The following is a 27,868-nucleotide window of genomic DNA, read 5'->3' on the forward strand; positions in this document are numbered from 1 at the left end:
CGCGCAGCACCAACATGCATAAATTTAGAACAGCGATCGCCGACGAATAAAAAAAAATAAAAAAAAACAAAAAAATAAAAAAAAAAACATACCGTTGCAAATGAATAAGTACTAACTTCTGCCAAAGTACAGTTTTCCACCTTATCTTAAACCCCTCGCGTAACGGGTTTAACCCTTTGAGTCACAGATTATTGTACCAAGTTAACTTTTATAACAACATAATAGTTTTTGCTTTTGGGGTAGCTGATTACGAATCTGAAAGCAGATTTCGAAAATTCAAAGTGGTGAATCCAATATGGTGGAGGAAAATTTCAAATTTAATCAAATCCGGTAAAACACTCTATGCAAGGGTTTTCGGGGTAACTGATTGGATCCACCATACTGAATTTTCAAAATTTGATTACAGATTGGTAATCAGCAGCCTCAAAAATCTATGAACAGAATTTTTTTTCCGGATTCGATCGAATTTGAAATTTTCGTCCGCCATCTTGAATTTACAAAATCCGATTTTAGTTTCGTAATCAGCGACCCTAAAAACTTTTAATTTATATAAAACATTTATACGTGTAGAGGGTTAACTTTCTCGGAAATAAATTATTCCTTAAATTTTCCCGATCTTTGTCAATCGAATTTGTTGTCAACAATAATAATTTACATTACATCGCAACAATTACTCTCGATTATTGAAAACCCACTAGTTTACTATCAGAAATAGCAAAAACATCGTAAAGAAATATGTTTAAAAGTTCTCTAAATATCCCAAAAAAAAAAAAAAAAACAATGTAAAATAGGTGGTAAGAATACTTATCAATACGATTCAATTTCGCCATTCGATGTAAATATATGTATACGTTTTTTATATTTTATCGCGGGAGTAAATGTTTGAGGAAAAAAAAAAATTATAACCGTGAGAGATAAGTGAGCACTGGTCCGTCTGCTTGATAAAAATATCAGCATCTTTTACGAAGTATTTCACCTATAATATTGCCAGTTGTAAGAAGAGTATAGGAGAGGATTAATTTCAATGACGTAGCCGCAATTGAAACCTGATTCTATTTTTAGCATGTGGACTCCGAAGGCTTGCCCGTACGGTTAATTATTATCTATATCACACCATGTTTAAGATGAAATGACATCGGAGTCACAACTATGACGATTAGACGAAACGTGATTAGATTTCAAGCGGTTAACGCGTGCCGGGAGTTCAGCTTCCTCCGCTTTGTATTTCGCTTATTATTTTCCGAGTGCATCAACCGGCGCAATGCAACGCTCCTGTCGGCTCGAGACTTTGGCCCTCAGGAGGTCTCAAGGTGAAACGTTCGGTCGTCTGTCGGTCAGCTGGTTTGGGGGGCCGCTATTCCTGTATGACGTGATTCGAGAGCTTTGACTCCACGTGAATAGGTTACCGACGCGTCGTCTAGCGCCGGACGAGTATTCAAACGAGCTTTTTCAAATGGTAAACGAATCGCTTCGCGTTTAAAGGATTACATGTGCAAAAGTGTGTTGTATTGCAAGTAAGCTAACACGACGTAAGCTTACAGTCTGTTAGATTACGCGCTGCTTCGTCCCGCACATCAATTAAAGAATCAACTAACAAGTGGAATAACTAAGAAAAAAAACTACATTACTAATTCTTAGCGTTACGCTTCGAGTAAATAACATAAATGGTTCACAATTACTACCCATATTATATTACCCGCGAATCATTGGGTTAAAGAAAATTCTATCTACACAGTGACGCCTGATCTCACGCGTGACTCAACGCCACGTGTAAAATTGATGTCACGAAGGTTAACGATTACAGTATTATACGGTAACGTTTAACTCGTTGATCGCAAAAATGATGATACGATATACACATACAACAGTTTTAAATAAATCGAAAACAGAAACGTGAGAAAAAATTTTTACAAATAATCTTTCATTATTCTCTTACATATATAATACACGGTAATTCTTTTCAATTTAATCTTACCTAAGGGAGTCGAAGTTGTTGCTGGTCACGCGCAGAGACAAGGAGAATCAATCGGCACATAGAGATTACATTCCTCACGCAAGAAGTCGGTCGCGGGATGTGCCTCCAACCGTTCACAAGTTTCTCCGACACTGACTGATGAGAGACGCGGAACGAAGTTTCGCTGGAACCGTCTCCCCCCCCCATCGCTAGACAACCCGCATCCCCTCCTTGTCTCCCCCCCCCCCCCCAACCGCTCGAACCCGCTGCCATCCCCTCCTTGCCGCACGCCTCCGACCTTCTCGGTTGGCAACGACGCTACGCGGTAACACGGCCCTGATATGCCGTGCCGATGCGACGCTGAACGAGACTTGTCGACAATCTATGTGATCGCAAATTTTTCACTGGTTCACCGTCCGACGTCGTGTGCTGCAATGTTACATTCATACGTAAACGAATAACTATGCCGGCAGAAACTTTTTCTTATTTCTAGGGAGGCAATGATGCGAGGCGAGGAAGGTCAATGTCTTCTGACAGGTCTCTTCTTTTTCCTCTTACCATTGACAATGGGAATTAGACGAGATGCGTTAACTGACGTGAGAATGCGATTTTTTTTAAATCGAGAATTGTAGTAATTTTACGTCACGGGGATTCCCCGAATAACTATTGATATTTAGTAACTTTTCAGACGATTTTTTTTGGGGAGATTATTACGGTAAGGTTGTTTTCCCCGACAAATACACACACCTGCGCGTATCTGAACGATCCTTGTTGTCACAACGCGGAACTTAAAAGTATAAATTAGTAAATTATTGAGCTGGTTGCAGGGTTTTGAAGAAGGCGGGACACCAGATACGTATCATCCATTATATACATTATACATGTATCTTTAGTTAAGTAAATAGAAATAAACGGCTCATGCATTTATGGCGTGTCATTAATCTCAATCGATCTTAATTATTCCACTGTAACTGGATATTTGTGTAGTCAGTGCGACGTGTTTGAATGTACGGATAACCTGAATCCTTGATCTTCGGCAACTTGTACGCACGAATTAGCTATAAAAGTACAGATATATGTTTGCATTTGCATACATAAAAAATGTGTAAAGAAAAATACAGTTGATTTTCACGATAATGCTTGCGAAAACATTCAAGTCCACGCATAGGTATGTACGCAAGCAAAACCGAAAGCTGTCGTGTCGTCGTCTTTATCTCATTCGATTCGCTTGCTAATCGCTGCCAATTAGCGCCTGAATGCGTGTTAAGTTACAATAATTCATCTAAGCGCGATTGATCATTAAATATAACACATATACCTGATTGTTCTGATCGATTACCGATGCAAATGTAGCGGAAGCAAATAATATTTGATTATTGGATACTGTATATGTATGATATGGCTTTACGAATATCTATAAGTATAATATATTTTCCGCCGCAGGCGTTTATTTTTGCGTTTTTAAATTTAGCAACCGACTATCGTACTGTATAAAAAAAAAAAAAAAAAAAAAACAACATTTATTTGGCAGCTGGTGCTTGAGGATAGTTTGTTTCACAGTTGAGTAGTTAAGAGAAAATCTAGTTTCTTTTTCAATAATTGGAAATGCTAGCACAACAATGCAATACGTGTGGACGCAGATCTGTTTCTATATATACATGTGCATACATATAAAACGTAGTGTCAAGCATTGCGTCACGTTGCGAAACACTTTATGACACAGTAGCAGAGAAGATTTATGTATCTTTGCAGTTCAATGTTTGTCTTTCCCATTGATATATTCAGCTGCATATATGTTTACACCTATACATATATAATAAATAAATTGGAAGCTGTCATCCCCTATCGGATTGAGAAGCTAACGTGTAATCTTGAAAAGATCTTGTGATCTATACGTGTATACGGCAGCTGTATAGATGACTCTGTATAACGGAAACGAAATTCATAACCGAGGAATTTCTTGATTGCGGTTTCTTAAACGTCGCGTCAGCCCGAAGGAATGCAATATCACCCCTTTGGAATGTGCCCTGGGGTCCATTGGCAGTTCGTACTTGCATATTATTCACGGCACTCTCCTAATGAAATGAGGTCGAAACGTTCGGGAGTTTCATGCTTTCACGCGATTCAAACGCGTGGTAGAGGAGGATTGCGCGCTATCCTTTTTTCACTTCACCTTCGCCCGTTTTAATATTGCAAAATCGTATAAGCTGCCTAATCTCAATAGTTAGAATTTCAGCAACGCTTCAATCTACGTGCTAACGCAACTCCAAAAATATCAGTTATCCGGGTCCGCAAAACCTCGTCTAATCGACTCCTTCGCTTATCGTTAGCAAAGCGATCAAGCAATCTTCGCGTAATTGGAGTTAATTTCATGGTTGATTACATTGATGAAAATACGTATAACCATGACGAGTCGCGTTCAAATTGTTATTGCTAGCGATGATTTCCAACAAATTATCCAGCATTTTCAACTTTTAGTAAAAAAAATATTAGGCCAAATTTATTAATAATACAATATAACATATTTATAAAGGCCGAGGCTTGGGATACCTTCTGGATAAAAATCGCTGAAGATGCGCGATCCTGTAGAAGCGCAGGCGTCCGTAGGATCTGTATCCCCGTCTTCGTCGACGTCCTATACATTGTCGGGGTGGAAATACGCTCGTCGGATGCGCGGCAGTCTTGAGTCTCGTTTCGAACTTGGTACCGAATACGAGGTCGCGATTCCCAACGCCGAAGTTTGCTCTTTTCATAAGTCTAGCTGCATCGTCTTACCCAGAAAATAATTTAGAAAATAATTAATCTGTTACTCGCGAAGTATATCGATCACTTTGTCAAAGTATCACGTCCCGCATCGCAAACATGAAAATGTTATTCTTGCTGCTTCTCGCTGTAGGAATTACGACGAGTCTCTCCCAGTCCAATCATGGGCAACCAGCGATTGAAAATACCATTAAAGTATCAAAAAGAGGGACGGAAAGCAACCGCGTACATTCGATACCCTTGGGTTCCGATGTGACGTTTCACTGGAGGTGCATTTTTTCGACCTGCAGTAAACCGACCGACTCCGAAAAATACATCAAATTCTGATATAACATGACAGGAAACATTTTTTTAGGGTCGAACTGACGGACGAAACGATCATGGTAGAAGTTCACTATGTCGGTGAAGATAACACCTGGTTTGCGGTTGGATTCTCTGATTACGGCGAGAAGAGCCCGGCTGATTATTGCATTTTGTGGTCAGGCTGGCATCGGGAAATAAACCTACAAGTAACACCTTTGGCTAGTTAGCCGATTTTTACCCAATATCGACGTTACTTTTTCTATATATTATTGCATGAAATTCTTCCGGACGTACAGTAAATATTTTCCTGCAGGACGTTTGGGCGGATGAAGACGGTAAAATAAGCGTCGACGATCAACAAGACTGCAAAGACTTTTTATGGAAAAAGCGGGGAAATGTGACGAAATTTTCTTATACGAGAAAATTTGACACCTGCGACAACGAGGACTACGTTATCGAAGTATGACCATCACAATTGCCGTGATACAAACCAAAGTTTTATATCACTTGTAAGAATTATTCGATGTCGACGGATTTATACATACTACCCATCAGGATGGGACGACGCACATTGTCTGGTTGAAAGGCGAAGGGCCCTTGTACTCCATCGCGGGTCTGCAAGTCTCCGACGCCAAGGTGACGGGGATGTCCAGGGCTCAACTACCCAGGGTGGTTCACCGCGCAGCGCCGGTCCCGAACGACGCTTGGACATTAGAACTTTTGGCAAGCCAGGTCAAGGTACCCAGCGATGAAACGACCTACTGGTGCAACGTTCACAAGCTTCCCTCCTCCTTGAGAGACAGGTAGGCCAAGAAACAAATCGAGCGAAAGGATGATATTATTTTCGACTTGTTTAGACCGTTTCCAAACCCGTCTGAACCCTTCTGATTTTTTTGCGTCCCGTTCCGGTTTCATTTTCACGCGTTTTTACCGTTTCTGTACATACCTGAACCCGACCGATTTTTTTCTAATCAGCATCGACGGTTGCCGGACCCGCTCGAACTAGTCCCAGTTTTTCCGGACCCGCCCGAACCTTCCTGAATTTTTTCCGATCCATGTCGATCGTTTCTGGACTCGGCCGAATCTTTTGGAAATTTTATCAACCCGTTTCTTTTTTCAAATAATGAGATATTGTATTACGTGCGTTATAGCGATAATCCGATTGATTTTTGTTCGACAGGCACCACGTCCTCAAGTTCGGACCGGTGATTCAACCGGGCAATGAGCACCTTGTTCATCATATGGAAATATTCCATTGCGCTGGGCCCCCCGAAAGATCTATTCCCTCATACGCCGGCCCGTGCAATCATCCCGATCGACCGGAGGAAACCAAGGTGAAGTACAAGATTCGTTTCTTTTATTGTAGCTCAACGATTTCTTTGAAATTTTTCGACGAGATTGGTGTCCAGGTGAAAATTTCTACTATTACGAAATTTTACAGAAATTGTAACATTTTGTATTATTTCTTATAAAATTTTAAATATGCATAGTGTTTCCCAAACAATGGGTATCTTTTGTTAAAAATTGTAGTAGCTTGTAGATTTTTTACTGAAAAAATTCAAATTTCGATGAGAAATCTATAAGTTTGTATGAGAAACTATGCATATTTATAATTTTGTACGAAAATAATTTTTTTCACGAAATTTTATACACGAAATCGCCCAATTTCCCTAAAAATTCGTTGAATATCGTAGGAATCATTTTCATCAGGGTGGTCGAAGTACTGCGACATTGATGAGCCTTTTTTCCTTTAGCAACTAGGCAAGTTGCGATCAAGAGATTCCAATCAACTTGTAAATACCTTTTATTTTGAACTGACCATCTTGGGCGATTGCAGGTGTGTCAAAAGGTACTGGCGGCCTGGGCAATGGGGGCGGAGGCATTCGTTTACCCGGATGAAGCTGGTCTTCCGATAGGCGGTGAGGATTTCAATCGCCATGTAATGCTCGAGGTTCATTACAACAATCCCGAGTTACATTCAGGCCAGGTAGATTCGTCGGGAATTCAATTTGTTCTCACAAAAACCCTTCGGAAGTACGATGCGGGCGTAATAGAGCTCGGTCTTGAATACACGGACAAGATGGCAATACCACCCGGGCAGGTAAGAATTTATGTACCTTAATTAGCCTGAAGTTTCGATCGATTAGGTTTGATTAAAAAATAAATATGTCACGGATACTCGCGCGATGTTTAAATTAACTAAGTGGTATATCTTATTCTCTTGGGCGGCTCACCAACCACAGTTTAAATAAATTTACCACTGAACAATTTGTGACTTCAACTAAAAATCTGCGTTAAATTGAATTCTCGATCAAACTTGATCGATCGAAACTTCGGAAATATAAAAATCTAACATCTCAGGATCTATTTCTACACACGTCGCATATACCAATATTAATGAATTTGCCGTTTAGGAAGCCTTCACTCTTTCGGGTCACTGCATAGCGGAATGTACCGGAGTTGGTTTGCCCAGGGAAGGAATAAAAATATTCGGGTCTCAGCTTCACACCCATTTGCTCGGTACGCAGGTCGCGACTCGTCACGTAAGGGACGGCATTGAACTACCGATACTGAACCACGACAATCACTACTCGACCCATTTTCAGGAAATCAGACTACTCCCCAAACCCATCACCGTTTTGCCCGTAGGTATTTCTCGGCGAAGCGTGTAATTTATCGCTGTTACTGCTATTATTATTATTGTTCCTTTTTACGCATCTCGATACTTCGTAACAAAAACATATAGATTATTGTACTCAGCACCCACTTTCAGGGGGATTCTTTGATAACAACGTGCACGTACAACAGTCTGAAGAGGTCCAAAGTCACGTTGGGTGGATTCGCGATATCGGACGAGATGTGCGTCAACTACATTCACTATTATCCGAGTACGAGACTAGAGGTAAGTACGATTGTCGAACTTGCACTACATTGAGAATGCTAATAATATCTGCAACCACCGCAAATCGATCGTTAAATTGCGTAACTTGTCCAGGTGTGCAAAAGCGCGATTAGCAGCGACGCGCTTAGGACATACTTCCGTTACATGCGAGACTGGGAGAACCAGCCGACGTCGAACGCCAAGGGAATATCAGAGAACTACCACAGCATCGAATGGAACAGGGTCCGCATAGCAGCCCTCCACGATCTTTACATGGCCGCGCCATTAAGTACGTGGTAATGAAGCTGCGGCTTTGGTCAGGACCCAGGTTCACGGGACGATTTGGTCCAAGTTCCATAGCTGATCATTAACACTCTCTTTGGACGATGTCGACGCTTTCTTCCTTCCCGCAGGTATGCAATGTAACAGCTCGGATGGCTCCCGACTTCCAGGGCTATGGGAAAACGCGGCGTTGACACCGATCCGGTTGCCCTTGTCTCCACCAGCTCGTGACTGCCTCGGTATCTACGAAAACGCATAATCATTACGGAATATAATTAGAATACACTTGAAGACTTCAAAGAAACGTATGCCGTAAAATAAATATATTATTCAGATTCATGTGTGAAGATGCACTCGTTGCAAAAATATGTACCCCATTTGGTCTTTGAATTGTCCTGTAAAATGCGAAAATGTATCAATAAAAGTGAATGTGATAAAACAGAAAATTTTCGTTCAGTGATCAGTTGAGATTTGATGTATTAAATTTTGAGAAGTTTCTATGTTGCAAAATTTGATAAAATTATTTTTTCCCTGCCGCAATTATTATCTGGCTTGTTTGTCGTGGATGAAACACATGCCAGGTTTAGGTATTTATAGGACGTTATAACGCTGAAGTAAATGATTCAGCTCGGACTTTCTGTGTAGGTGTATAAAAATATTGGTTCTGGGTAAACGATTCAAGGCAACAATACGTTTTCGTTTACAAAAGGAAACATGGGCCAAGGACATGTAAAGTGCGTATTCATGTGGAAAATTATTGAAGAGCTAACACGATGCTGAGACGTTTATAAAACTCGCTTTATGTTTCCAAACGAGTGTGCACTAAAGTAAGAAAACGTGAAAGCACTCTATCAAAGAAGCCTGATAAAAGCAAAGTTGCCAAACGCCCCAGGAAATCCCCGAGGCTGCTCGCCTTCCCCTTATCAAAGTTTTGTAAAGAATGCTTTTCATTCATCCAAACGATCTAGTTGGATGGAAAATATCGATACATATATAAAAAACAACGGAAGTTGCGGAAAGATTATATAAATGATGTATATTGATACAATATTCATATCTTATATGTTTATATATAATATATAGATGTATAATTTGTCCGGTATAAATGTGTACATTACGTATTTCAGATCGTACTTAGCTACGCGATCTCGGCAACATTATCGTTACAAGATTAATCGATTGACTCTCATCTTATACCATAAATCCAAACACAAGTGTGTGTTACGTACACATATATATGTATATGTATGTAGGTATATATTACAAAATGACGGCCACGCCAATTGCTTATCTAGTTGTGATCATATAGTATAAAATTAAAAAATATGTAATATATTATACGGTATTATAATACACGGTGTATGCGCATTAAAAATTAGAATGAATTGTCTTTACAGATCTTTCTCTATCCGATTGTTTCCGTTTTTCTGAGTGTCTTCCTTCGATTTTATTAATAAACTTTTCTTCTTCTCACTAGCTGCGCGTAAACGCAAGACACCCAAAACTTTTGACGCAAAAAGAAAAGAACGGAATCATCCAAATTACACCCGGTACTCATAACTACACTACAAAACATTGTGCACAACTGGTAGAAGACGCATGAACACTGGTTTTCTCTCGTTATTAATTAAATATGTACGTGAGAACTTTCACTATGACAAATACCTTTCTCGTACCTGGTAGTTTGTAAATAAAGTTTCGCGTATGGAATAATCAAATGGCGAGATGATGAAAATGATAATAGCAATAAAAATCAAAAGGAAGAAAACCACGACAAAGCATAAAATAGAAAAATTCTCACAAGCACACTTTGGCAGTATTGGCCGCAGAAAAGTCCATAGTAAAAAATATAATGTAGTATCTAGTCGTTTCAGATCGTCGTCGTGAAAAGACCTCACGACGCGTTTCATCATCATTTATCAAAGTACCTTCAATTTACCTTGTAGAAGCAGCCAAACTCGTTGCTGTTCGACTGCCAGTGGTTAAATATTCAATCCTGATATCACTAATTCGAATTATTTTATAATATTTATATAATATATTAGGATATAGAATTATGCGGCGTATACGTATAACTAATCAAGTGCTACATCATTTCCGTCCGTAATATAGATCGTATAAAGAAAATCTGTAAAAAAAACGTATAACGAAACCCAAAAATACTGAATTCCTGTCATCTATCGTAAAGCGTCGATAGCGTACACGTCAATTGTACGTCGCCAATCTTGGACTAGAGTGATTGATTTTGTTACAGGTGCGTTTGTAGGAAGCAATATAAGATCCCGGCCTGAGCCATAACGTCAACGGTTCCAGCGGCAAGAGGGTCTCGACTCTTTGGATCCGCGCGGGAATGAGTACCGGGTCGCAGGAGTGTAGGTCCGAATACGGTAGCTAAATTGTGCAGGGACATTTTGTTCTGTGCCTCGTGTTTGTTGACACGAATCAAATGAGACAGGAGAAAGTCAATGACGGCTCTGTTGACAGGCGGCAGGTTTTCGTGGACTCTTTTTAAAGCAGCTACCCTAGTCATCTCTCCGGTCTGGAAGGCCTCAAGAAAGGCAGGATAAAGTGCGTCGGTGAATAAGGCTTCTGGCATTTCACGGAGGTAAAGTTTCAAAACGCCGGTTACTGAATGAACGTCCACCTGAAATTATGAATCGGATCAGCTGACTGTCCAACTGTAGATGCGAGTTCATACTGTCACCAAGTTACCTCTTTGAGAAGTTGCTCAGCTTCGTAAGCATTGCTTTCGAATGATTTTCGAAGTTTGATTAAATCAGAAGCTGAACCGGACACTCTGTACAATCCGACTTCGCCAACTCCCCGTCTTTCAACTTCGCGAACACAGGCAGTCACTATGAAAGGAACGTCGCGTTTTTCTCGCCTGAAATAAATTGATGTTTATGTAAATTGATAAAAACCCTAGTCTAAACGTGTCTGTTTTATGTATTACTTACTTGCAAACTTGTTGAATCTTTGCACCAAACAGCCCTTGGGGTTTAGCGGAAGGTACTCTTCGTAGCGTTACTTCGCTTGGAACAAATTTTAGTACTACATCAAGCGTCGCAGGGCCTAGACTCAAGGCTCTCTCAACTTGTTCGGACTGAAGCCATGATCTACTCAGTCGCTGTGTACATTTACCTCTTAGTACAGCTCTCGAACCAAATTCTTCGTACAATAGAATCCTTACGTTTTGACTTCCTTCTAATTCAACAACGAAAGTCTCACCTAAATGGGAATCAACCAAATATTATGCCGTACCAATCAAAGTATCCTTTAATAGATAGTGCTTTAAAAATGTCATCTAGCATAGTACTATTGCAGTGTGTACTAATGCCTGCCCTAATGGAACTACACGCACCCCAAGTTGGTGCTTGACCTCTGGCAATCCGACTTTTGGCCCGCTTGAAATAGTGGCCATAGCTGTCGACTTCCACCGTTACATAGAGATCTCCAGGCCTGTCCAATCCAGGAGGTGTGAGTCCGAGTAGGGTAATATGCAAATCACCCAGTAAGAGACTTTCGTCTCGTCCCGAGCGTAGAAGGTAACTGCCCATATCAGTTTGCAGGTAAGTCCGGCAGGCGGTAACCCACGCCTGGAGCTCATACATGGATAACGGCAATGGCCCTGGAGGTTGGCCACCCTAACAATTGATTTGCGAGTATGGTCAGTGAAATTTAATTAATTCAATTATTTTGATTCAGAAGTATTTTGCTGTTTCAAAGTACCTGTTGTAACGCTTCAACAGCCTCGACCCACTGCGCACGTTCAAATTCACTGGAGAGAAAGAAAGTGTACGAATTGTGGGTACGGTGTTGCCCTTTATGCGCAACCCGTAGAACAAGATTTGGGGAAGCCAGTACCAGCTGAGCCTCAAGTTCAGCCAATTTTTTCCGATGTTTTTCCGACCCTCTTCCACCGATCCTAATTCTCTTCTCATCGTTCTTTTCTTCCCATAAAATTTGGTCCCTTACCGTGCATGCCTGAGATCTATCTCGAAGAGAAATATATTATAGTTTGTGTATACTGTATAGTGCCGTAATAAACAAAAATAGGCATAAAACCATCTAATGATTAGGAAAAATAAAACTTGTGTTATTATGTGTTACAAGATATGTATACCTGAGAGCAACAACGTTTGCTGGACTTGTCTCTCGCGGTTCGCCACTATCTTCCGAGACGAGAGCCTCACCTAGAGGAACGTACCACTTCAGTTCAAAAGTAAACTTGTCTCTTCCAGAAGCCTTGTATTTTGCACAGGCAATAACGTCATTGAACAAAAATAAATGTCGCAATTTACGGTGCCCATCTGCAAGTTCGACGACAAACGAATTCTTAACCAGTCTTCTCTGGGCTCGGTCATGGCTCTGTAATAGTTAGGATCACATTAGGCTCATCACGTATTTTGAATTAAATGTGATACGCAAAGGAAATTGGGTCAAAATACTTACAGGAAACATAGATTTTGTCTGAATAATATTAAATTCATCAAGAAAGTGTCTAGTCATTGCCAAGGCCTCGGACAATGGCGTGTGATCAGCGTGATTTGACGGCGTGTGCTTAAGGAGATCCTGAAATCGACATGTCCATAATGAATTCGTTTGATTTTACCGGAAATTGAATGAAAGACGACTACTCACGTGCAGTACTAAGGCATTCTTCTGAACACGGGCAACGGGCTTGTGAAGAAGATCTTCCAGGGAGAGTCCCTGTCCCTTAGGTAGGCCTTTCAGTCTAATATCTTTTGTGATCTGTCCAAATTGAGCGGAATTGGCACTGCATCGGCGCACAGTATCCGTGGCACGGGCATAATTGTGTAAGAAAGCTCCGTAAAGGCCAATGTTGCTTGCCATCACCTGATAGGAATACATTAAAATAATTGTCAAAATATTCATCCACCTCAATAAGGTATATCAAGTATGAAATAAAAAGTAGGCACCTTGAAATGCTCTCCAATCGTAGTTCGGGAATCCCACTTCTCCGACTTTTTTCGCAAACCTTCCAAAAAGTCTCTATGCAGCGCATGCAGCTCTGGAATTTTATAAAACATTGTGCCGAACTCCTCCTCCGAAATCACAGGCTGCGATGTTGTCAATGTAGCTCTGATAGCTTTCATATACTACAAAAGAAGACAAAAACGCACAATTTATTTTAAACCTGTCACTTTGACTTGTGAAAGAATGGATTCCCGTAAGGGCCTTTTCCAGCCTCAAAAATGGTTGAATAACAAAATGGTTCATATACATACATTGAATAGATACATGCACGCTCTGAAAGATTAGTTCTGTACAGTTGTAACAATAATTTGGATGTTTAATAAACATGTATGCATGTGTTATACAGAGTGAGTCGCTCGATATATATCGAGAATGGGAGAAGCATAGTTAATGCAAAGTTCGCCCCTCCAGCCAATCAGAGAAGCTATGAGATCTCTCCAAATCAATATCACTCTAACATGATTACCTTTACCGTTGATACATACACAGAAACTCCGTAATTACTCTGTAATCAACCATCTGTTAGCATCATATAATGAGAATGTAAATCGGTTTGATCCATACATCACTAGTTTTCATATTATAAGTAACTTCTCTAGAGCTTTAGTGAAGTATGAATCGCCATTTCTTTGTAAATTACACTACACTACCATGCCACCTAATGCTTATATATCGTATTACATCTTATTTTATGTACAAGGATATATCCCGTTAATCTTTAAATAAATAAATAAATAAATAAATAAATAAATATACAGTGCTATGAATTGTGTGCGTGACTTCGCGTCAACTAAGCCCTTTCCATTCTCAACACATTGAATGACTCATCCTATATGATCAAAGTTGATCTTTGACGGGATTTTGGCTGAGAACTCATTATTTTTTGCAGTTCTCTCATTAATTTGTGAATCAGTGCAATGGAGCAGCACGTTCTTTTACAAATATGTGATGTAGTATGACGTTAAACTTTGTGTATATATAAATCAAAGTATTGATCCATTGCGCTAATAGAAAAATCACTCAAAGAAGTGCAAAAAAATGTGTTTTCAACCAAAAACCTTGAAAAAGGTCAACTTTGGATATGTAGCACACACATATATTTTCATTAAACATCAACATTTTTCCTAGAACATCGTAAAATTGATTTTTTAGAACGCTTTTCTGCTAGAAAGCTATATATAATCTTTATTTGCACCATATTGTTTTTCGAACATTTCTGAAGCTGGATAAGGGTCTTTTAGATACCTATCTTTTTGATGATTTCTCAAAATATCTCAAATATGATTCAAATTTTACTGTATCATAAAATATCACCTGCAGCATGACGGAAAGACATTCTACATAAACAGCTTCACTGTCAACGACGGAATTTATGATGCACTTGACCATTGACGTTCGATCGTCATCTCGCTCCCCACCCTTGTCATGTCTTCGTGGTGTCGTAGGTGTGGGGGATTCTAAGCTTCCTTCACTCAAACTGAGCGGCTCTGCATCACTACTTCCTGTTTCATTGTCAGTGCTCAGTGCACGGAGTAGGATTGGGGGAGCCGGACTCGCACCCTCCTCGTCCTCGCTGTCCAAAGCTGCCCTGTGCCTGGAAGAGATAAAGTTGTTTGAATAATGCAATATTTGCTTGTCAATATATGTGACTACAAAACTCCATACTGTATAAAATAGTCAATGTTGACATAATTGCTCTGGTTCCCAGGTGAGTCAGGGAGCGACGGCGGCCTTCGAAGAGGTACTCGATTACTATTAGTAAGTGGGGCAACACGTGCATCAATGTAAACATATTCTCCCGTCGGATCCAAAGCAACTGAATCATAGAGTGGCTCATCATCTGATGCCTCAGAATCTCCATCTTCGGCCTCTTCATTTATTGTATTCTCAGATTCTAGATAAACAACATGAAAAGGTTATAACACCTTTAAATTAAATTCAGCCTTAAATATAGCCAAGCAATTTTCGAAGATACTCCACTAAATGAAAAAATAGAACAAAGAAAAACAATAAAAAATGTACCGAAGAACCCTACAATTATTATCGTATAATTTGTTATGTGTGCTATTTTAAAACCATACTTCAAGAATAAATATGTCTAAAACAAATGCAGTATTGACATTACTGAATGAAGAAATTGGTTGCATTACCTTTATCGTCGCCATCTTTGGTTACTTCTTCACTTTTGTCTTTTTTCGTACTACCAGTTACTTCGATAACGGTAACATAATTACTAGGAACATCTGGATTACTGTTTCTCCTAAGTTCAAGCACCTTTTCAGGACTTCTTGGAATCTCGCTCCTGGGCCGTTTGCAAGAACTCAACGTTGAGCTTAATTCAGACACGCATTTATCTTGGAGCTTGCTTATATCCTCTCTTAGTGGAAGAGACGGAGCAGAGGATTCGAGGGCTGAGCGTAAGCCGGTTAGTTTATCGGAATTTTGTAAATTGTTTTCAAGATTTTCGTAACTATTTTTAATCTGGGCTTCAACTGCTGTTGTTTTTTCTTCCACAGCTGCAAAGCTTGGACAATTGGATAATTGTTTGTGACGCTCTACATCAGCTAACAGTCTTTCTAGATATTCTACATAAAATTCTTCCTTCTCAAGCTCCTCCCGTAGCGCAGTGACCTGTCAAGTACAGAGCATGACAAATTTAATACTGATTGTGCATGCGACCAATAGCCAAAGCGATGACACTTGTCAAATGACAGAAAATCATTGTCTAAATGTGCACTGAGTCAAATAATCCACGATGTTACTCACCTTTTGCTTGTGTTTCACCAGGTTGGCACGGACGTCCTCCTCCCAAGCGGCAGGCAGGGTGCTGTCCGGGAATCTCTGCACCCATACCCGTTGAAAGTCACCAAATACGCTCATCACTTATAGATGAACTATCTCAGATCACTCGGCCTGCGTACATCGCGCGTACGTCTGTATATACAAGACCCCCGCGATATGTTGCCACTTGGTGGGCGCTTTTCCGTGGAACTCACGATTTCCTCAAGGCAGACTGGGATTCTTATCGGATTCGGGGAAAATTGCCGTCATGAACGTGACGTGGGAACTTCGTAGCCCGCGAAATCCTGCTATTGCTCAATTTGTGTACAGCGAACTGAATCCCAGTGAGCTGACCGCAAACGAGCAATCGGTCAACGATGATCCATCAGAAAAATCTTCACGACCTGCCCGACTAGTCGGCTGTCATCTTACAACACCTACGGACGTCTTTGGTGAAACCCCCACTACGCAATAACGAAATCCGTGCCGGGAAAGCCACAACAAATTTGTCTGGGGAACTTTTCTTACGTTAGCCCACGGCACTCATTGAATTCATTTTTGATCAGATTTTGATTTTCTTGGGTACAATCGTAAATATTTCCGGTTACTAACCGTTATTTAGACACATTCCTCACTTTAAATACATCATAATCAACCGCTAGACAGACCCATGTGGCTGCAAATCATCCCTGGAGGATTCTCCGACTGAATGAACTCCCCAAATATAGAAGATTTTGTCCTTTTGCCTACAAAACTTACGAGTTACATGGGCCCGGGGCCAGATTCGGATTTTGTTTTCTCCGATGAAAAGAACATTTTCCGATTGAAGCTGTTACCACTGGTCTAGACAGTATTTATCACTGTTCTCGCTAGTAAAAAGAAAATCAGAATCAAGACTCACGAGCTTTGAGGGGGTCTCCTCGCCGTTTATGCACACTGTACGAAGGGTGCGTTCCGATAATAGGTATCAGAACTATCAATAATCTTTCATCTCTTTTGCGATGGCCAGTTCGTAAGTAGCTCTGCCTCTGTCCTAGGGAGTTTTCAGCCCTGCTAGCTGCCAGCTAATTACGGAACGCACCCAAAGAAGTAAATCATTCATTGTTCAAACTGTAACGCCTCCGCGCTTTCGGCACAATTTCCTTTGTTTTGAAAAAATAAACATGATTCACCGTCTTTAGCATTTTTTAGTCGATGTCATAATTTATTCACGGTTCGAGTGCGTTCCGAAATTAACTCCCGCGATCTTGTATACTTCTAATGCTAAACAGTATCTTGTATCTTCTTTGCAATGTCGAGTTGACGTTGAAAGTTCGGCGTCTGTCATAGGATGAAGAAATAAACTTCAAATGTTTTTCACCTGAGCAGCGCTCAAAAAAATTCTGGAAAATAAGCAAACTGTATTACGAGAATCCCATAAAAAATATTTAAGAACACTTCCCGAGGCTTGCCTGACGTTGTCCAAAAAAAAAAAAATTGTTTAAGGTTAGGAATGTCAACTAGCAGTGAGAAAAATGACAGGCAATTAAGCCTCAACCTGATCAAGGATTTGAAGTCAGATTCAAAGACCGAGATTTGTTCGTCATTGACACTTTTGAAAAGAGACTCAAAATGTCAAAAACAGTTTGTCTTGGACGGAGGTCTTCTTTTATTAGTTCAACTTTTTCACTCCGATAGTCTCAAGATTTTGGATCTATTGTTGAGTGTCCTGGCTAACATGTGCCTCCACACATACGTCAGGATCGAGGTGAATCTCTTCTTAGTTGTCAAATTTTTCACGGAAAAGTTCGTTATTGACCGAACATTTTATATAATCTCAAAAAATTTGATCTCAGTTTCGCAGCAGAAACCCTGCCTCCGAGGTGACGAATCTTTTGAAAAATAATAAGTCACAGAGCATTCAATGTCGTGCTTGCAGATTGATTGGAAATCTGGCCGAATGTTCGTGGCATGCTAGAGCTTTGTGCCAAGCAGGTGTTGTTAGAATTATTACCAACGTGTTGAAATCCGCAAAGACAATTCGACGTGTTCAAATTACAGCTGTTAGAGCTATCAGGTAAAGAAACTCTTGGGCTTTACAAAGAATCTTTATGTCGGTAATAAAGTATATCATATTACTTTAGTAACTTCAACTGTACTCTGCCAAAAACATTACTGTACACATATATTTAACATAGGTTCGTTTCTACCATTGTACTAATAGTTCAACATTACTGCTTTCCAGGAATATTTGGTCCTCAACAAAAAGCAGTCGTGAAGAAATTCTAGAGGTGGGAACGTTTCGTGAGATAACAACTATATTTGTACTCACCAATGAAAAAAAAGAAGAAAAGAGTAACCAAGAGTTAATCCATGTCTGTCTGAAAGCTATGCTTGCCTTTGTTCAATCATCGGACCCACGATGTGGCTCTCAATTACAGGAAGGGTTTAAATGTATAGTTGATCACAGCCAAAAAAAGAATGAAATGGCTATCAAATGCTTGTATGTTCTCTCTCAAATTGCGGAGTATCGACCATCACTAGGAACATTGGGTGCTGTTGAATGTATTGTATCGTCAATAACTGAAGATAGCAAATTTTTGTGGGAATTGTTGGGAAGTCTGTGTCTATTTTGTCGAGAGGCTATTAATCGCGCTCGAGTACGATCAAGTACTGGTGAGTTCAAATTCAGAGGTCCAAAACTCAAGAATTATGACTTTGACTGGCTGCCAATGGGGTTGTAACAATCAGCAGTCATACTTGGGAAGGTGTTTTGGAACCAAATTCTTAATTTACAAATATATTGCGATTGCCGTCAATGATAATAATGCGATTTGTTGCCATTGCACTGAAATCACATTTGTCAGAAAGTAAAAAGTCATGATGAAATTATAAATTTTTCATTTCTGCTCTGTAGGTTTAGAAGTCATGCTGGGAATTTTGAAAAGACCAGAACACGACCGATATCATCCTATGTTGTTACATGCTCTAGCACAGTTCATATATGATGATCCAAGCATTTTGAAAATGATAAAAAATGGTTTGTTGGATGTACTGATTATGAAACTGCAAGAAATGACAGCAGAAAGTACGGGTGATGATGCAGAACGATATGTAACAAAAAAACGAAGTGCTTCTAGTCCTTTGAGCCATAGAACAGAGACCAAATTTAACAGGAGCGAATTTGGACGGTGAGTTATGCCAAAACATACCCAGTAGGGCTAAACAATGATACATCTGAGAAAATCATCGCATTGAATTCAATGTAAATTGCGTAATAGTTTATCCCGCAAAGGTGAAACAGTAGTCTTCATTTTATTCAAATACCCGCATCGTTTATTACGTGTTCAATGCAAAATAATGATTAAACTCAAAACACATTACCGGCTACGATAGTTATTTAAATACCAGGTACAGCTTGGACTACAAACAAGGTGACTGGAGTCCAGGAAGTGCTAGAAGTATGTGTTCATCACCACCGAGCACACCACCCCTCCAATCCTTCTTTGAGGATGATACAAACAAAACAGATAGCAGCGCCGAAGAAAACTACAGTCCAGTATGCAGCGATACTGAATGTGCTGAAAATGATGAAGGTGCTAAACGATTGAAACATGCATTATTCGTTCCAGAGAATATATATTGCTCATTTAACATTTTTACTGAGTTAGATGATGAGGTCGAGTCTACAAAAAGCTGCTCATCCATCATTCTGGAATCTGCAGCAGAGTCAAACGACTTTGGTGATGCTTTCAAAATGACGACGATGAGGAAACAAGCTGACATATGGACATTATCGCTGCTAAGTCGTTTGAGCCATTCAGATGAACCAGTTGACAAGCTGGCTGACCCTGCAATGATCCAGCCATTGATCGCTTATATTCGAACAACGAAGAATAGTAGAGCATCGAGAATACTAGCTAGAATTATTAGGCAAGATGATCTTTATCCATATGAGCGTTGACGAATTCCCGTAGTAACAGTGAATTTTTTCACATTTCAGGAATAGAGCCTATTTGGTCACACTGTTGAAGCAAGGATTCATCTTCGAACTGCAAACTATGCGCGGTTCAGAGCAGTACACTCGGCAGCTGTGTGCATTGGCAGAAACGGGCTGTGCCCTCGGCGAACTTGCTTCGATATTGCTCCGAGGCCAAGAAACTCACAAATTCATTATAGCTGTGTCGATTCCATATTTAATACAGTCCAAGGATTCACTTCGAATCCTGTTGAAAACGCACGATGGCTTAACTTTGGTATTTCGGGTCTTGGCTGACAAAAGGCACTGTTTGCACGTAAATGCAATCCACGCCGTTTGTCGGTTGGCTAATGCTCTAGACATCCGGCCAGAATTAGTCGATAGAAGCCAAGGGGAAGGTGTGGCTCGAATTGACTACGCTAAGAATTTAGAAAATCATTTAAAGCCTGCAATAGTGACGTTTGAGCTAGACAATGGAACTACCGTAGATGCGTATCGGTACATTCTATGTCAAAAATCTGAGGTTTTCTCCGCAATGTTGGAAGGAAATTTTTACGAGTCTGGTAAACGCAGGGTACACCTGAAGAATACGTCCAAAGAAGGTCTGGATACGTTACTACTAGCAGTAAATGGTATGCCATATAATGAAAGAAATATCGAATCCCTACTAGACGCTGTACTTTTAGCTGATAAGTTTTTGATGCCAGATATTCTTGAATCGTTGATAGAACGATCCCTTTTAAATATCAATTTTCAAAATATTAGTCGAACATGGCACTGGGCACGTACCAATTCCTGCCATGAGCTTAGACTTGGTTGTATAAAAATATTTTTAACCGCAAAATCCACCAAACCTGAGAAATTGGACGCATTTGAGGATTTTTCAAAAAGTGAGCATTTTTCACTGTTCATCGATGATGTCGAACAAGTACTAAAAACTGGACTTTCTTGTCATTGAATGATTCATGGCAAAGAATAGAGAACAATTCATTGAATGGTTTGCTCTACACAATGTCGCCCCAAATTAACGGCCACTTATATTATTAAATAATAAATAGAAATATTGGGCTGTAATGCGAAATAATCGAAGTCAAAGAAATATGAAAAATTCCGAGATGTGCAGGCAATACCGGAAAGTTAAGTAGAATAGGGACAAAGCTTGTTAACAACAGTTCAAGCGAAATAGAACAGCTTACATAAATTTGACAGTAATATTAGTAAGATTTTTCAAAGAGTGACCTGAATCCTAAGGTAATTGTAAATTGATAATTGTAAGCATGTTGATGCAGGTAAATGACATCTGTGACAACAATAAATGTAATATAATAAATAGAATCCTTGTTCAGTCATCCCAGAATCGTGCATGTCAACATAAGTCGTGAAAATTATTCATTTCAATTGAACGTTTCAAGTTACACGTATATGTTGAACCTGTATAAATTAGTCAACTCTATTTTCAAACTTTTCAAATACATGCACAAAACAAATTAGGAAGCAATGTTTCCTAAAGATGATCATTACAGTGAAATTGAATTCCCGTATTGTATTGTCGTATTATTGCAATTATACGCAACAGTACGAATAACCAGTAGTCATTGTCAGTGCCATTGAAACCGTGTAACAAACTTTGCGAAGCGTAGCGTGCGCCATTCTTTGCCGAGATGGGACAATAATTTGGCTACTACCGACCTTGTCTATTCCCGGACTCGAAGTGTTCAGTCTAGTTCACAATCAGTCCAGTTCGATCGGTCGTTCGCTAGTTGTGAATGCAGTAAAAGACAAAGGTCGTGGTAATTAATCCCCCCAAAGTTAACGTGACCGTGGTCAGTTCGGTTCGACAAGTGGTGACAGTCAGCGGCATTGATTGGGGCTTCATCTACAAACGGCGTAGCGACAGTGCGATTATACTACCCATGTTTATCTGCCGCGTCAATCGAATACCGATAAGTCATCGTTGCTTTACGCAACAGAGCGGAGACGCGGAACCCAGTAGCCGCCAAACCTCGCGTTGAGTTTCGATTTTTCGGATCCGAACCTAAGGATTTTTGGCAAAGATGGATACCGACGTGGAAACTTGTCTCAAGGATTGGAATGAGTTAACGCAAGAGTACAAAGTCTTGGAGGTACGGAGATCTTTGAATAATTAAAGTCACAATGATAGACTATAAATTCTTTAGGTTAAGATAAAGGGTGCACAGACTTTTGAATTTCAACTAGGTCTGCAGTTATTTCCCAAAACACCTTCGTACATATAGACTTAGTTACTTGCTTATCGCGATTTTCGTTCAAGTCGTAATTGTAACGTAATATTCACCTTATACAGATTTGTTAATTGATCAGTTGGGATCCCACAACATTATCTCCTCTAATTCACCTCTTCACAGATAAACATATGCTTTGTATATTACAGGCGTTGAACAGAGAGTACTGTGCAAAGTTGGAAGAGGTAGGCGAGCTTCAGGCAAAATGTTTGCAGGGAATATCGCACCAGCGATATAGAATGAACGTGATAACCAAGTCTCTCAGGCAGTGAGTTGAAAGACTACATGTTAAAATCTCAGAGAAGCGAACATGTCAACAAATTTTTACTGTTGTCTATCCCTTGTCAGATTAGATGCTAGTGACGTGCGTCAATCTTTAGATAAGGACATAAACAGACGACTTGAACAGTTACACGAAATGGAACAGATATTGCCAAAACCAAACGGGACTTACTTGAAGATCATACTGGGCAATGTCAATGTTTCAATATTAAACAAAATGGACAAGTGAGTATTCATCCTCTAGTGGGATTTAAGTTTCAAAATGAAGTTAATCTTGTATCGTTCCACAGGTTTAAGTACAAAGACGAATATGAGAAATTCAAGTTAGTTCTGTCGATGATCGGCTTTGTCTTATCTGTTGTTAATCTCTTCACCAATGTGAGGTAAGATCTATTGATCAGAATGTCGTTATCATTGTACCATATAGCAGCTATCATATGCAACAAACAAGATAATTTTGGGTCTATTCACCTTTTAGGACACTGGAGCTAAGCTTCATGTTTCTCTTGGTTTGGTATTACTGCACATTGACTATACGTGAGAGTATATTGAAGGTCAATGGATCAAGAATAAAAGGTTGGTGGCGTTTTCATCATTTCTTGTCAACTGTAGTATCCGGAGTTCTATTGGTTTGGCCAAATACAGGTCCTTGGTATGCTTTTCGTGGCCAGTTTATGTGGTTCAACGTCTACATTAGTGAGTAATTACCTTGATATTTACGTTTCGATGCGTGTTCCCATTTCATTCGATATTTATTTCCAAATTACGACATTAATGGTATTTCATTAACCTGGTAACCTGAAAAATCAGGATATTAAAAAATTGACTTTTTAATCGCCCTAATTAATTTTACAAATGTCATATGTTATAGGCGTGGTTCAATATCTGCAGTTCCGATATCAACACGGTGTATTATATCGTTTGAAGGCCTTGGGTGAGCGGCACAACATGGACATAACAATCGAAGGTTTTCATTCCTGGATGTGGCGCGGACTGTCATTTCTTCTTCCATTTTTATTTGTGGGCTATCTTTTTCAATTGTTCAACGCCTATACACTCTACAAGCTGATATGGCATCCTGAGGCGACTTGGCATGTTCCCGTATTGAGTTTTACATTTCTCGTGCTCTTTCTAGGAAACACGATAACTACGGTTATGGTTATACCCCAGAAATTACGCGAGCGCGTTCGAAACAGCTTGCCAGGCGTTTTCTCATCAATAACAGAACGTAGAAAAGAGGCTACTGTGAAAAAAAACTCTGAGAATAAATCCGAATAAACTAATTGCGTTAGAATGAGCTTCTGGCAATTATAAAACATGGTCCCAAACCTCGCAAATGCCCCATTGCCACTCCAACAAATTTCAGAGAAATTACCTTACTCAGGCGGGTTATTAAGATTGAAAAAATTGCGTGTTCAATGTAATTGTCAATAGGTTTTTTTCTAGTAGCGTTATCTCGTGACTTGAACATATTATTTTGTATTTTCATAATGTAGCATTCTGAAAAATATGTCAACATCAATCAGTGAACAACATTTACTGGCATTTCTCGATTTCTTATCACTTTTCTCTTATGCTTGACATGTGAAAATGTGGTACTTCGCTGGATATTGCGAACGGAAAGCTTTATAACATTTCTAATTACGTTGTATTATTCGAATCTTGCTGTATACCGTAAATGAATACAACGCATGTGTACTGTGTATGTACGACAGGCTGTGTTATATGATAATTCTCTACATTTAATGTATTTGATGTACAATGTGTATGTGTAAATAACAGTGAATTGTATAATTTATCACATAACCGAACAGTCATATCGTATAAGAATTGTGCGAACTAATTTTCCATACTTTAGCGTAAAAAATATAAATTTAGTGTAGAATATGCATGTGACAAAACCATATTACATACACAGGTACAAACACGCGCGTATGTCTATACATGGGATATTTCGTTGAAAAATGAAATGTACTGTGATTTTCAACATTGTCAGTGTATCTGTCATTGATTTGGGTATGTGCAGTCCCACCTATACCGAGTCACAGTGCGGAATTTTCTCAACAACGTGATTTATGATCGCTTACAAAGAATACAGTGATTTGTTAAAATAATATCATCTTTAATGGCAATAGTACACATTGCATTATACATGTAATAATATGTATGCATGTACATTCACTAACTTATTCGCTCAACCCCAGTAACGGAACCGAATATCTAAAATACAATAGTTTCTATAAAACTACGTTAACGACATAATGTAAACTTATTCTACCCGTCGGTAATTGTTTGAAACTGGAATTATCCGAGGAGCGCTTCAAACTTTTTGTTTTATTGTCAACCAGTGTCGCCATCTCGCTAAACATCGATAAACTAGACAACGAAGAAAGGCTTTCACCGCACTTTCCATGGTTTGTAAGGCATTTCGACGATTTCAACGAACTACAGCAACTACAGTATTACTTCGTGCATACTGCACACTACCATTGTTATTACGCACCTCAAACTTGCTTGAAACACCCTGAATTCCTAATCATAACCTTTTCGCCCGGAGATTTGATAACTGTGCAAACTAGTATTGACCTGTTTAAAGAAGTGTGCGAGCATAGAAATCATAAATTACAGTCAAAAATTGATCTATATTTATCTAATTTTCGAGTGAAATTTTTTTTATCCTATCTAGGGCGGGTCGGTTCAAAGTAATAAGTGAGGTTAAGATCGAGGATGTCAGGACCTAAAGCTGATTTCGTTTATCCACTAAGAGTACAATACTGCGGAAATTGTTCACTTCCCATCGAAGTAAGCATAAGCACTACTGCTGATATTTGTCCTCCGTTTCTCCTGAAATCTTCAAAGTGTCTACGCGTGCTACAAAGTGAACAATCACGCTACATTCCGGCCATTCTAAGCGTTGAATCAAATTGACGTTTAATTATCCCGAATTTTTCGGAAAAGAAAAAAATTAGAGTGTGAACGATTATTCGAGGCACGTTTAAGACGAGTGACAAACGTTGCATGAAGCCCGTCCTCTTTATACCTTTGCTAGACATTTGAACTTTGGAGGGCTGGCCTGACTCCTTTAGGAGCCAGCAGGTAATTTGGAAACTCTACCGGACATGCTGACTATTTATGTCCATCAATCATACCTCTAAAAAATATCGAGTATCAAAGGAAAAATGTCAGCCCTCTAAAGGTTAATGAATGATTGTATTGTATCACTATTGAAAATTACACGCACACAAAAGGTACGAACTATGTTGCCAGTTCTTTAACTTTCAGATTGTGTTACCCAAAAATTATTTTTACATAAAAATTAGTTTACCTCGAAAACTAGTTGGGACACTCTACTCCAAAAATTTTGTAACACACTAGCATTTGGCACATTTAGAATGTCCTATATAGATTGACTCTGTAGGGCGGCGAATAGACACAATGTAAAGTCACTGCCTTGGATTCGGACCTTTTTGATTACCTATTACTTCCACTAATATTACATTAATAATCGTTTTGCAGTACTGCGAATATTATCCGGAATATGAGAAGTGCAAACACTGGCTGGAGAGAAACCTTCCTACAGAATTTGAGAAAGTTAAATTAGGTATGCGTTTTTTAGTTTTTCAATTTGAACATCATTCTTGCATGCAAGGCGATTTCATGTTGCAGAGGATGCAGCAGCTGATTCGGGAGGTGGGGAAGATGAGAAGAAGCGACAGAAACGTGGTGGTAAAGGAATGTTAAAAACAAAGAAGAAAGAAGACGTACCAAAATTGGTAACTGTTTCAAGGGCTCCAAGAGGCAAAAAGAAGTCTGTCACAGTTGTTACGGGTCTTAGTACGTTTGGTATGTACATTGAAAAACATACTATATCTTGTCCAATTTCCATATGCTGAAACTACTCAAGATCATTGTTGTTTGGCACAAGCTGCAAAATGATAATATACCATAGAGCGCAACAGTCTGGTAAAGCTGTTTTCATCTTTTTTGCAGATATCGACCTTAAGGTAGCAGCTAAATTTTTTGGTAGTAAATTTGCATGTGGCTCCAGTGTAACGGGGGATGACGAAATAGTAATTCAAGGAGATGTCAAGGATGACTTGTATGACGTTATCCCTGAAAAGTGGCCACAAGTGAGTTATATTTGATATATCAAAAAAATAACGACTTGAATAAAATCCACTCAATATACACTAATGACCGTTTTTCAGATTGATGAGGATTCAATAGATGACCTTGGCGATCAGAAAAGATAGTGGTACAGCCATTTACGTATGCTAATTGATATTTTGTCATGACCTCGGATGTTTATTATAAATAAATGTACATAAAATAAGCTAAATGATTATCAGTTGCTATCCATAACACACGTCTTACTGGTCAGTATCCATTTCCATATCATTTGTCTTATCGTTACCCAGGTGTGTTGCGATCACTTGGAGCAAGGAGTTTACTTCGTCTTCTGTCAACCTCTCTTCACTATCTTCGATTACCTGGATATAATTGTGTTACATTTATGTCCGGCTTAAGTGAACATCAATATTAGCTCATTATTGTACAAATTGTTTACCAATTGAATTTCAAGCGCAGTCGTCGGACACAAATTAAGTAGGGTAAGCTTTTCACATTTGGTCAACTTAAAAGCTTGGACTGCTTTTAAAAATCCTGTAATTGATTCTGGTGTATGTTTCTTAGATGGTGTATCCTCCAGGTATCTTATAGTTTGATAACTAATCGTAGCCAACTGATTATGGGGCTTACGATGCTGCTTGTTAGATTTAGCCCCTTGCAAGATGTCCAATACCTCGTAATTGCTCAGGTATCCGACGCACGCCTTTTGCCTTAGAAATTGGAATTTTGTAATAATTAATGAAGAAATTAGGAGTAACGGGCGACCTCCGCCGTCCCTCGTACTGTACTCACAGTTCCATCCTGTTTACGCAATTCCAGTAGGTCACCAGATAGGTTAGGCTAGTTTCGGAATAAACAGTATGGACACGTACCGCGTTTATATTTGAGAAAAATTGAATCTGAGGACGGTCAGCTTCATCATCCCGGACTGGTTATTTATTATATTATAATTACTTGAGCATCATCATCATTCAAACTTTACTTGAGTATGTATACGTATTTCGCAGATACCATTTACAACACGCGTGAAGTATCAACATTCGTGATCAACACCACAATGTGCGCGTTCTAAAACCCTAGTCAATTCTGGCCAACTCTACGCGTTCTACTTGCGTTCTACCTGCGACAACCCGAAAACTATAACTCGATCAAAATCAAAGTAGATCCAGTATCAATTAATCAGTTGTTTATTAAAGTATAAATGTACTCTTTGATGGGGGAAAAAAAGTCAGAAAAGTGCCGGATCGGCTTTGCTCGCTGTGCTCGCTGTAGCGATC

At 39.4% G+C, this 27,868-nt stretch overlaps 6 protein-coding genes across 13 annotated transcripts; 4 read left to right on the forward strand and 2 right to left on the reverse strand.

Annotated features, from left to right (window-relative positions):
* Window positions 1–2,562: 2,562 nt before the first annotated feature.
* Window positions 2,563–8,910, forward strand: Tbh (tyramine beta hydroxylase). 2 transcript variants are annotated; one of them, XM_046625174.2, is made up of 10 exons: window positions 2,563–3,122; window positions 5,073–5,226; window positions 5,334–5,480; window positions 5,576–5,823; window positions 6,201–6,354; window positions 6,858–7,121; window positions 7,435–7,665; window positions 7,794–7,922; window positions 8,016–8,190; window positions 8,315–8,910. In XM_046625174.2, the coding sequence occupies exons 1-10, from the start codon at window positions 3,091–3,093 to the stop codon at window positions 8,440–8,442; spliced, it is 1,662 nt and encodes a 553-aa protein (XP_046481130.1). In that variant the 5' UTR covers window positions 2,563–3,090; the 3' UTR covers window positions 8,443–8,910. The 2 variants fall into 2 exon arrangements, with proteins under 2 accessions (XP_046481130.1, XP_046481129.1); XM_046625173.2 differs by lacking the exon at window positions 2,563–3,122 and adding an exon at window positions 3,725–4,986 and having other exon boundaries at window positions 8,315–8,909.
* A 283-nt stretch (window positions 8,911–9,193) lies between these two features.
* On the reverse strand, window positions 9,194–17,809 carry RhoGAP1A (Rho GTPase activating protein at 1A). The gene is made up of 14 exons (XM_046625162.2): window positions 16,575–17,809; window positions 15,948–16,472; window positions 15,332–15,812; window positions 14,847–15,075; window positions 14,496–14,775; window positions 13,124–13,303; window positions 12,825–13,040; window positions 12,636–12,755; window positions 12,307–12,551; window positions 11,913–12,174; window positions 11,545–11,827; window positions 11,141–11,411; window positions 10,896–11,067; window positions 9,194–10,827 (listed from the first exon to the last, which is right to left on the reverse strand). Exons 2-14 carry the CDS (start codon window positions 16,059–16,061, stop codon window positions 10,432–10,434), a joined length of 3,249 nt encoding a protein of 1,082 aa, XP_046481118.1. The 5' UTR covers window positions 16,062–16,472; window positions 16,575–17,809; the 3' UTR covers window positions 9,194–10,431.
* Window positions 16,693–21,255, forward strand: Rnb (R and B). 3 transcript variants are annotated; one of them, XM_069136522.1, is made up of 8 exons: window positions 16,693–16,909; window positions 17,453–17,709; window positions 17,798–18,018; window positions 18,187–18,617; window positions 18,859–19,132; window positions 19,353–19,537; window positions 19,613–19,874; window positions 19,945–21,255. In XM_069136522.1, exons 2-8 carry the CDS (start codon window positions 17,455–17,457, stop codon window positions 20,876–20,878), a joined length of 2,562 nt encoding a protein of 853 aa, XP_068992623.1. In that variant the 5' UTR covers window positions 16,693–16,909; window positions 17,453–17,454; the 3' UTR covers window positions 20,879–21,255. The 3 variants fall into 3 exon arrangements, with proteins under 3 accessions (XP_068992623.1, XP_068992622.1, XP_068992624.1); XM_069136521.1 differs by lacking the exon at window positions 16,693–16,909 and adding an exon at window positions 17,047–17,362 and having other exon boundaries at window positions 17,448–17,709; XM_069136523.1 differs by lacking the exon at window positions 16,693–16,909 and having other exon boundaries at window positions 17,448–17,709; window positions 18,187–18,395.
* Window positions 21,256–21,576: 321 nt separating this feature from the next.
* Window positions 21,577–24,711, forward strand: LOC124218589 (transmembrane protein 120 homolog). Its single transcript, XM_046625186.2, has 6 exons — window positions 21,577–22,043; window positions 22,331–22,449; window positions 22,530–22,688; window positions 22,754–22,846; window positions 22,942–23,159; window positions 23,335–24,711. The coding sequence occupies exons 1-6, from the start codon at window positions 21,975–21,977 to the stop codon at window positions 23,739–23,741; spliced, it is 1,065 nt and encodes a 354-aa protein (XP_046481142.1). The 5' UTR covers window positions 21,577–21,974; the 3' UTR covers window positions 23,742–24,711.
* A 42-nt stretch (window positions 24,712–24,753) lies between these two features.
* Window positions 24,754–26,796, forward strand: DENR (density-regulated protein). 5 transcript variants are annotated; one of them, XM_046625193.2, is made up of 6 exons: window positions 24,754–24,877; window positions 25,150–25,265; window positions 25,980–26,064; window positions 26,130–26,306; window positions 26,454–26,593; window positions 26,672–26,796. In XM_046625193.2, the coding sequence occupies exons 2-6, from the start codon at window positions 25,191–25,193 to the stop codon at window positions 26,714–26,716; spliced, it is 522 nt and encodes a 173-aa protein (XP_046481149.1). In that variant the 5' UTR covers window positions 24,754–24,877; window positions 25,150–25,190; the 3' UTR covers window positions 26,717–26,796. The 5 variants fall into 5 exon arrangements, with proteins under 5 accessions (XP_046481149.1, XP_046481155.1, XP_046481150.1 ...); XM_046625194.1 differs by lacking the exon at window positions 24,754–24,877 and adding an exon at window positions 24,888–25,063; XM_046625195.2 differs by lacking the exon at window positions 24,754–24,877 and adding an exon at window positions 24,902–24,922.
* LOC124218596 (RNA polymerase III subunit I) lies at window positions 26,728–27,865 on the reverse strand. Its single transcript, XM_046625201.2, has 3 exons — window positions 27,384–27,865; window positions 27,031–27,301; window positions 26,728–26,953 (listed from the first exon to the last, which is right to left on the reverse strand). Exons 1-3 carry the CDS (start codon window positions 27,389–27,391, stop codon window positions 26,834–26,836), a joined length of 399 nt encoding a protein of 132 aa, XP_046481157.1. The 5' UTR covers window positions 27,392–27,865; the 3' UTR covers window positions 26,728–26,833.
* Window positions 27,866–27,868: the final 3 nt, after the last annotated feature.

The sequence above is a fragment of the Neodiprion pinetum genome, chromosome 5 (assembly GCF_021155775.2).
Source record: "Neodiprion pinetum isolate iyNeoPine1 chromosome 5, iyNeoPine1.2, whole genome shotgun sequence".
NCBI lineage: Eukaryota > Metazoa > Arthropoda > Insecta > Hymenoptera > Diprionidae > Neodiprion > Neodiprion pinetum.

Excerpts from the sequence above, each read along its gene's own strand:
- DENR (XM_046625193.2), top strand. The coding sequence starts at position 25,191 with ATGTCAGGACCTAAAGCTGATTTCGTTTATCCACTAAGAGTACAATAC. Across the intron at positions 26,065-26,129 it reads ATTTGAGAAAGTTAAATTAG|AGGATGCAGCAGCTGATTCG; the intron begins GTATGCGTTTTT and ends TTCATGTTGCAG. Across the intron at positions 26,594-26,671 it reads TCCCTGAAAAGTGGCCACAA|ATTGATGAGGATTCAATAGA; the intron begins GTGAGTTATATT and ends ACCGTTTTTCAG.
- Rnb (XM_069136522.1), top strand. The coding sequence starts at position 17,455 with ATGTCAACTAGCAGTGAGAAAAATGACAGGCAATTAAGCCTCAACCTG. Across the intron at positions 17,710-17,797 it reads ACACATACGTCAGGATCGAG|TTTCGCAGCAGAAACCCTGC; the intron begins GTGAATCTCTTC and ends ATTTGATCTCAG. Across the intron at positions 18,618-18,858 it reads TCGAGTACGATCAAGTACTG|GTTTAGAAGTCATGCTGGGA; the intron begins GTGAGTTCAAAT and ends TCTGCTCTGTAG.
- LOC124218589 (XM_046625186.2), top strand. The coding sequence starts at position 21,975 with ATGGATACCGACGTGGAAACTTGTCTCAAGGATTGGAATGAGTTAACG. Across the intron at positions 22,450-22,529 it reads ATAACCAAGTCTCTCAGGCA|ATTAGATGCTAGTGACGTGC; the intron begins GTGAGTTGAAAG and ends ATCCCTTGTCAG. Across the intron at positions 23,160-23,334 it reads GTGGTTCAACGTCTACATTA|GCGTGGTTCAATATCTGCAG; the intron begins GTGAGTAATTAC and ends CATATGTTATAG.
- Tbh (XM_046625173.2), top strand. The coding sequence starts at position 4,817 with ATGAAAATGTTATTCTTGCTGCTTCTCGCTGTAGGAATTACGACGAGT. Across the intron at positions 5,227-5,333 it reads ATCGGGAAATAAACCTACAA|GACGTTTGGGCGGATGAAGA; the intron begins GTAACACCTTTG and ends ATTTTCCTGCAG. Across the intron at positions 6,355-6,857 it reads ATCGACCGGAGGAAACCAAG|GTGTGTCAAAAGGTACTGGC; the intron begins GTGAAGTACAAG and ends GGGCGATTGCAG.
- LOC124218596 (XM_046625201.2), bottom strand. Across the intron at positions 26,954-27,030 it reads CTGCGCTTGAAATTCAATTG|GTAATCGAAGATAGTGAAGA; the intron begins GTAAACAATTTG and ends AATTATATCCAG.
- RhoGAP1A (XM_046625162.2), bottom strand. The coding sequence starts at position 16,061 with ATGAGCGTATTTGGTGACTTTCAACGGGTATGGGTGCAGAGATTCCCG. Across the intron at positions 13,304-14,495 it reads GTCTTTCCGTCATGCTGCAG|TATATGAAAGCTATCAGAGC; the intron begins GTGATATTTTAT and ends CTTCTTTTGTAG. Across the intron at positions 12,552-12,635 it reads AGACAAAATCTATGTTTCCT|AGCCATGACCGAGCCCAGAG; the intron begins GTAAGTATTTTG and ends TAACTATTACAG.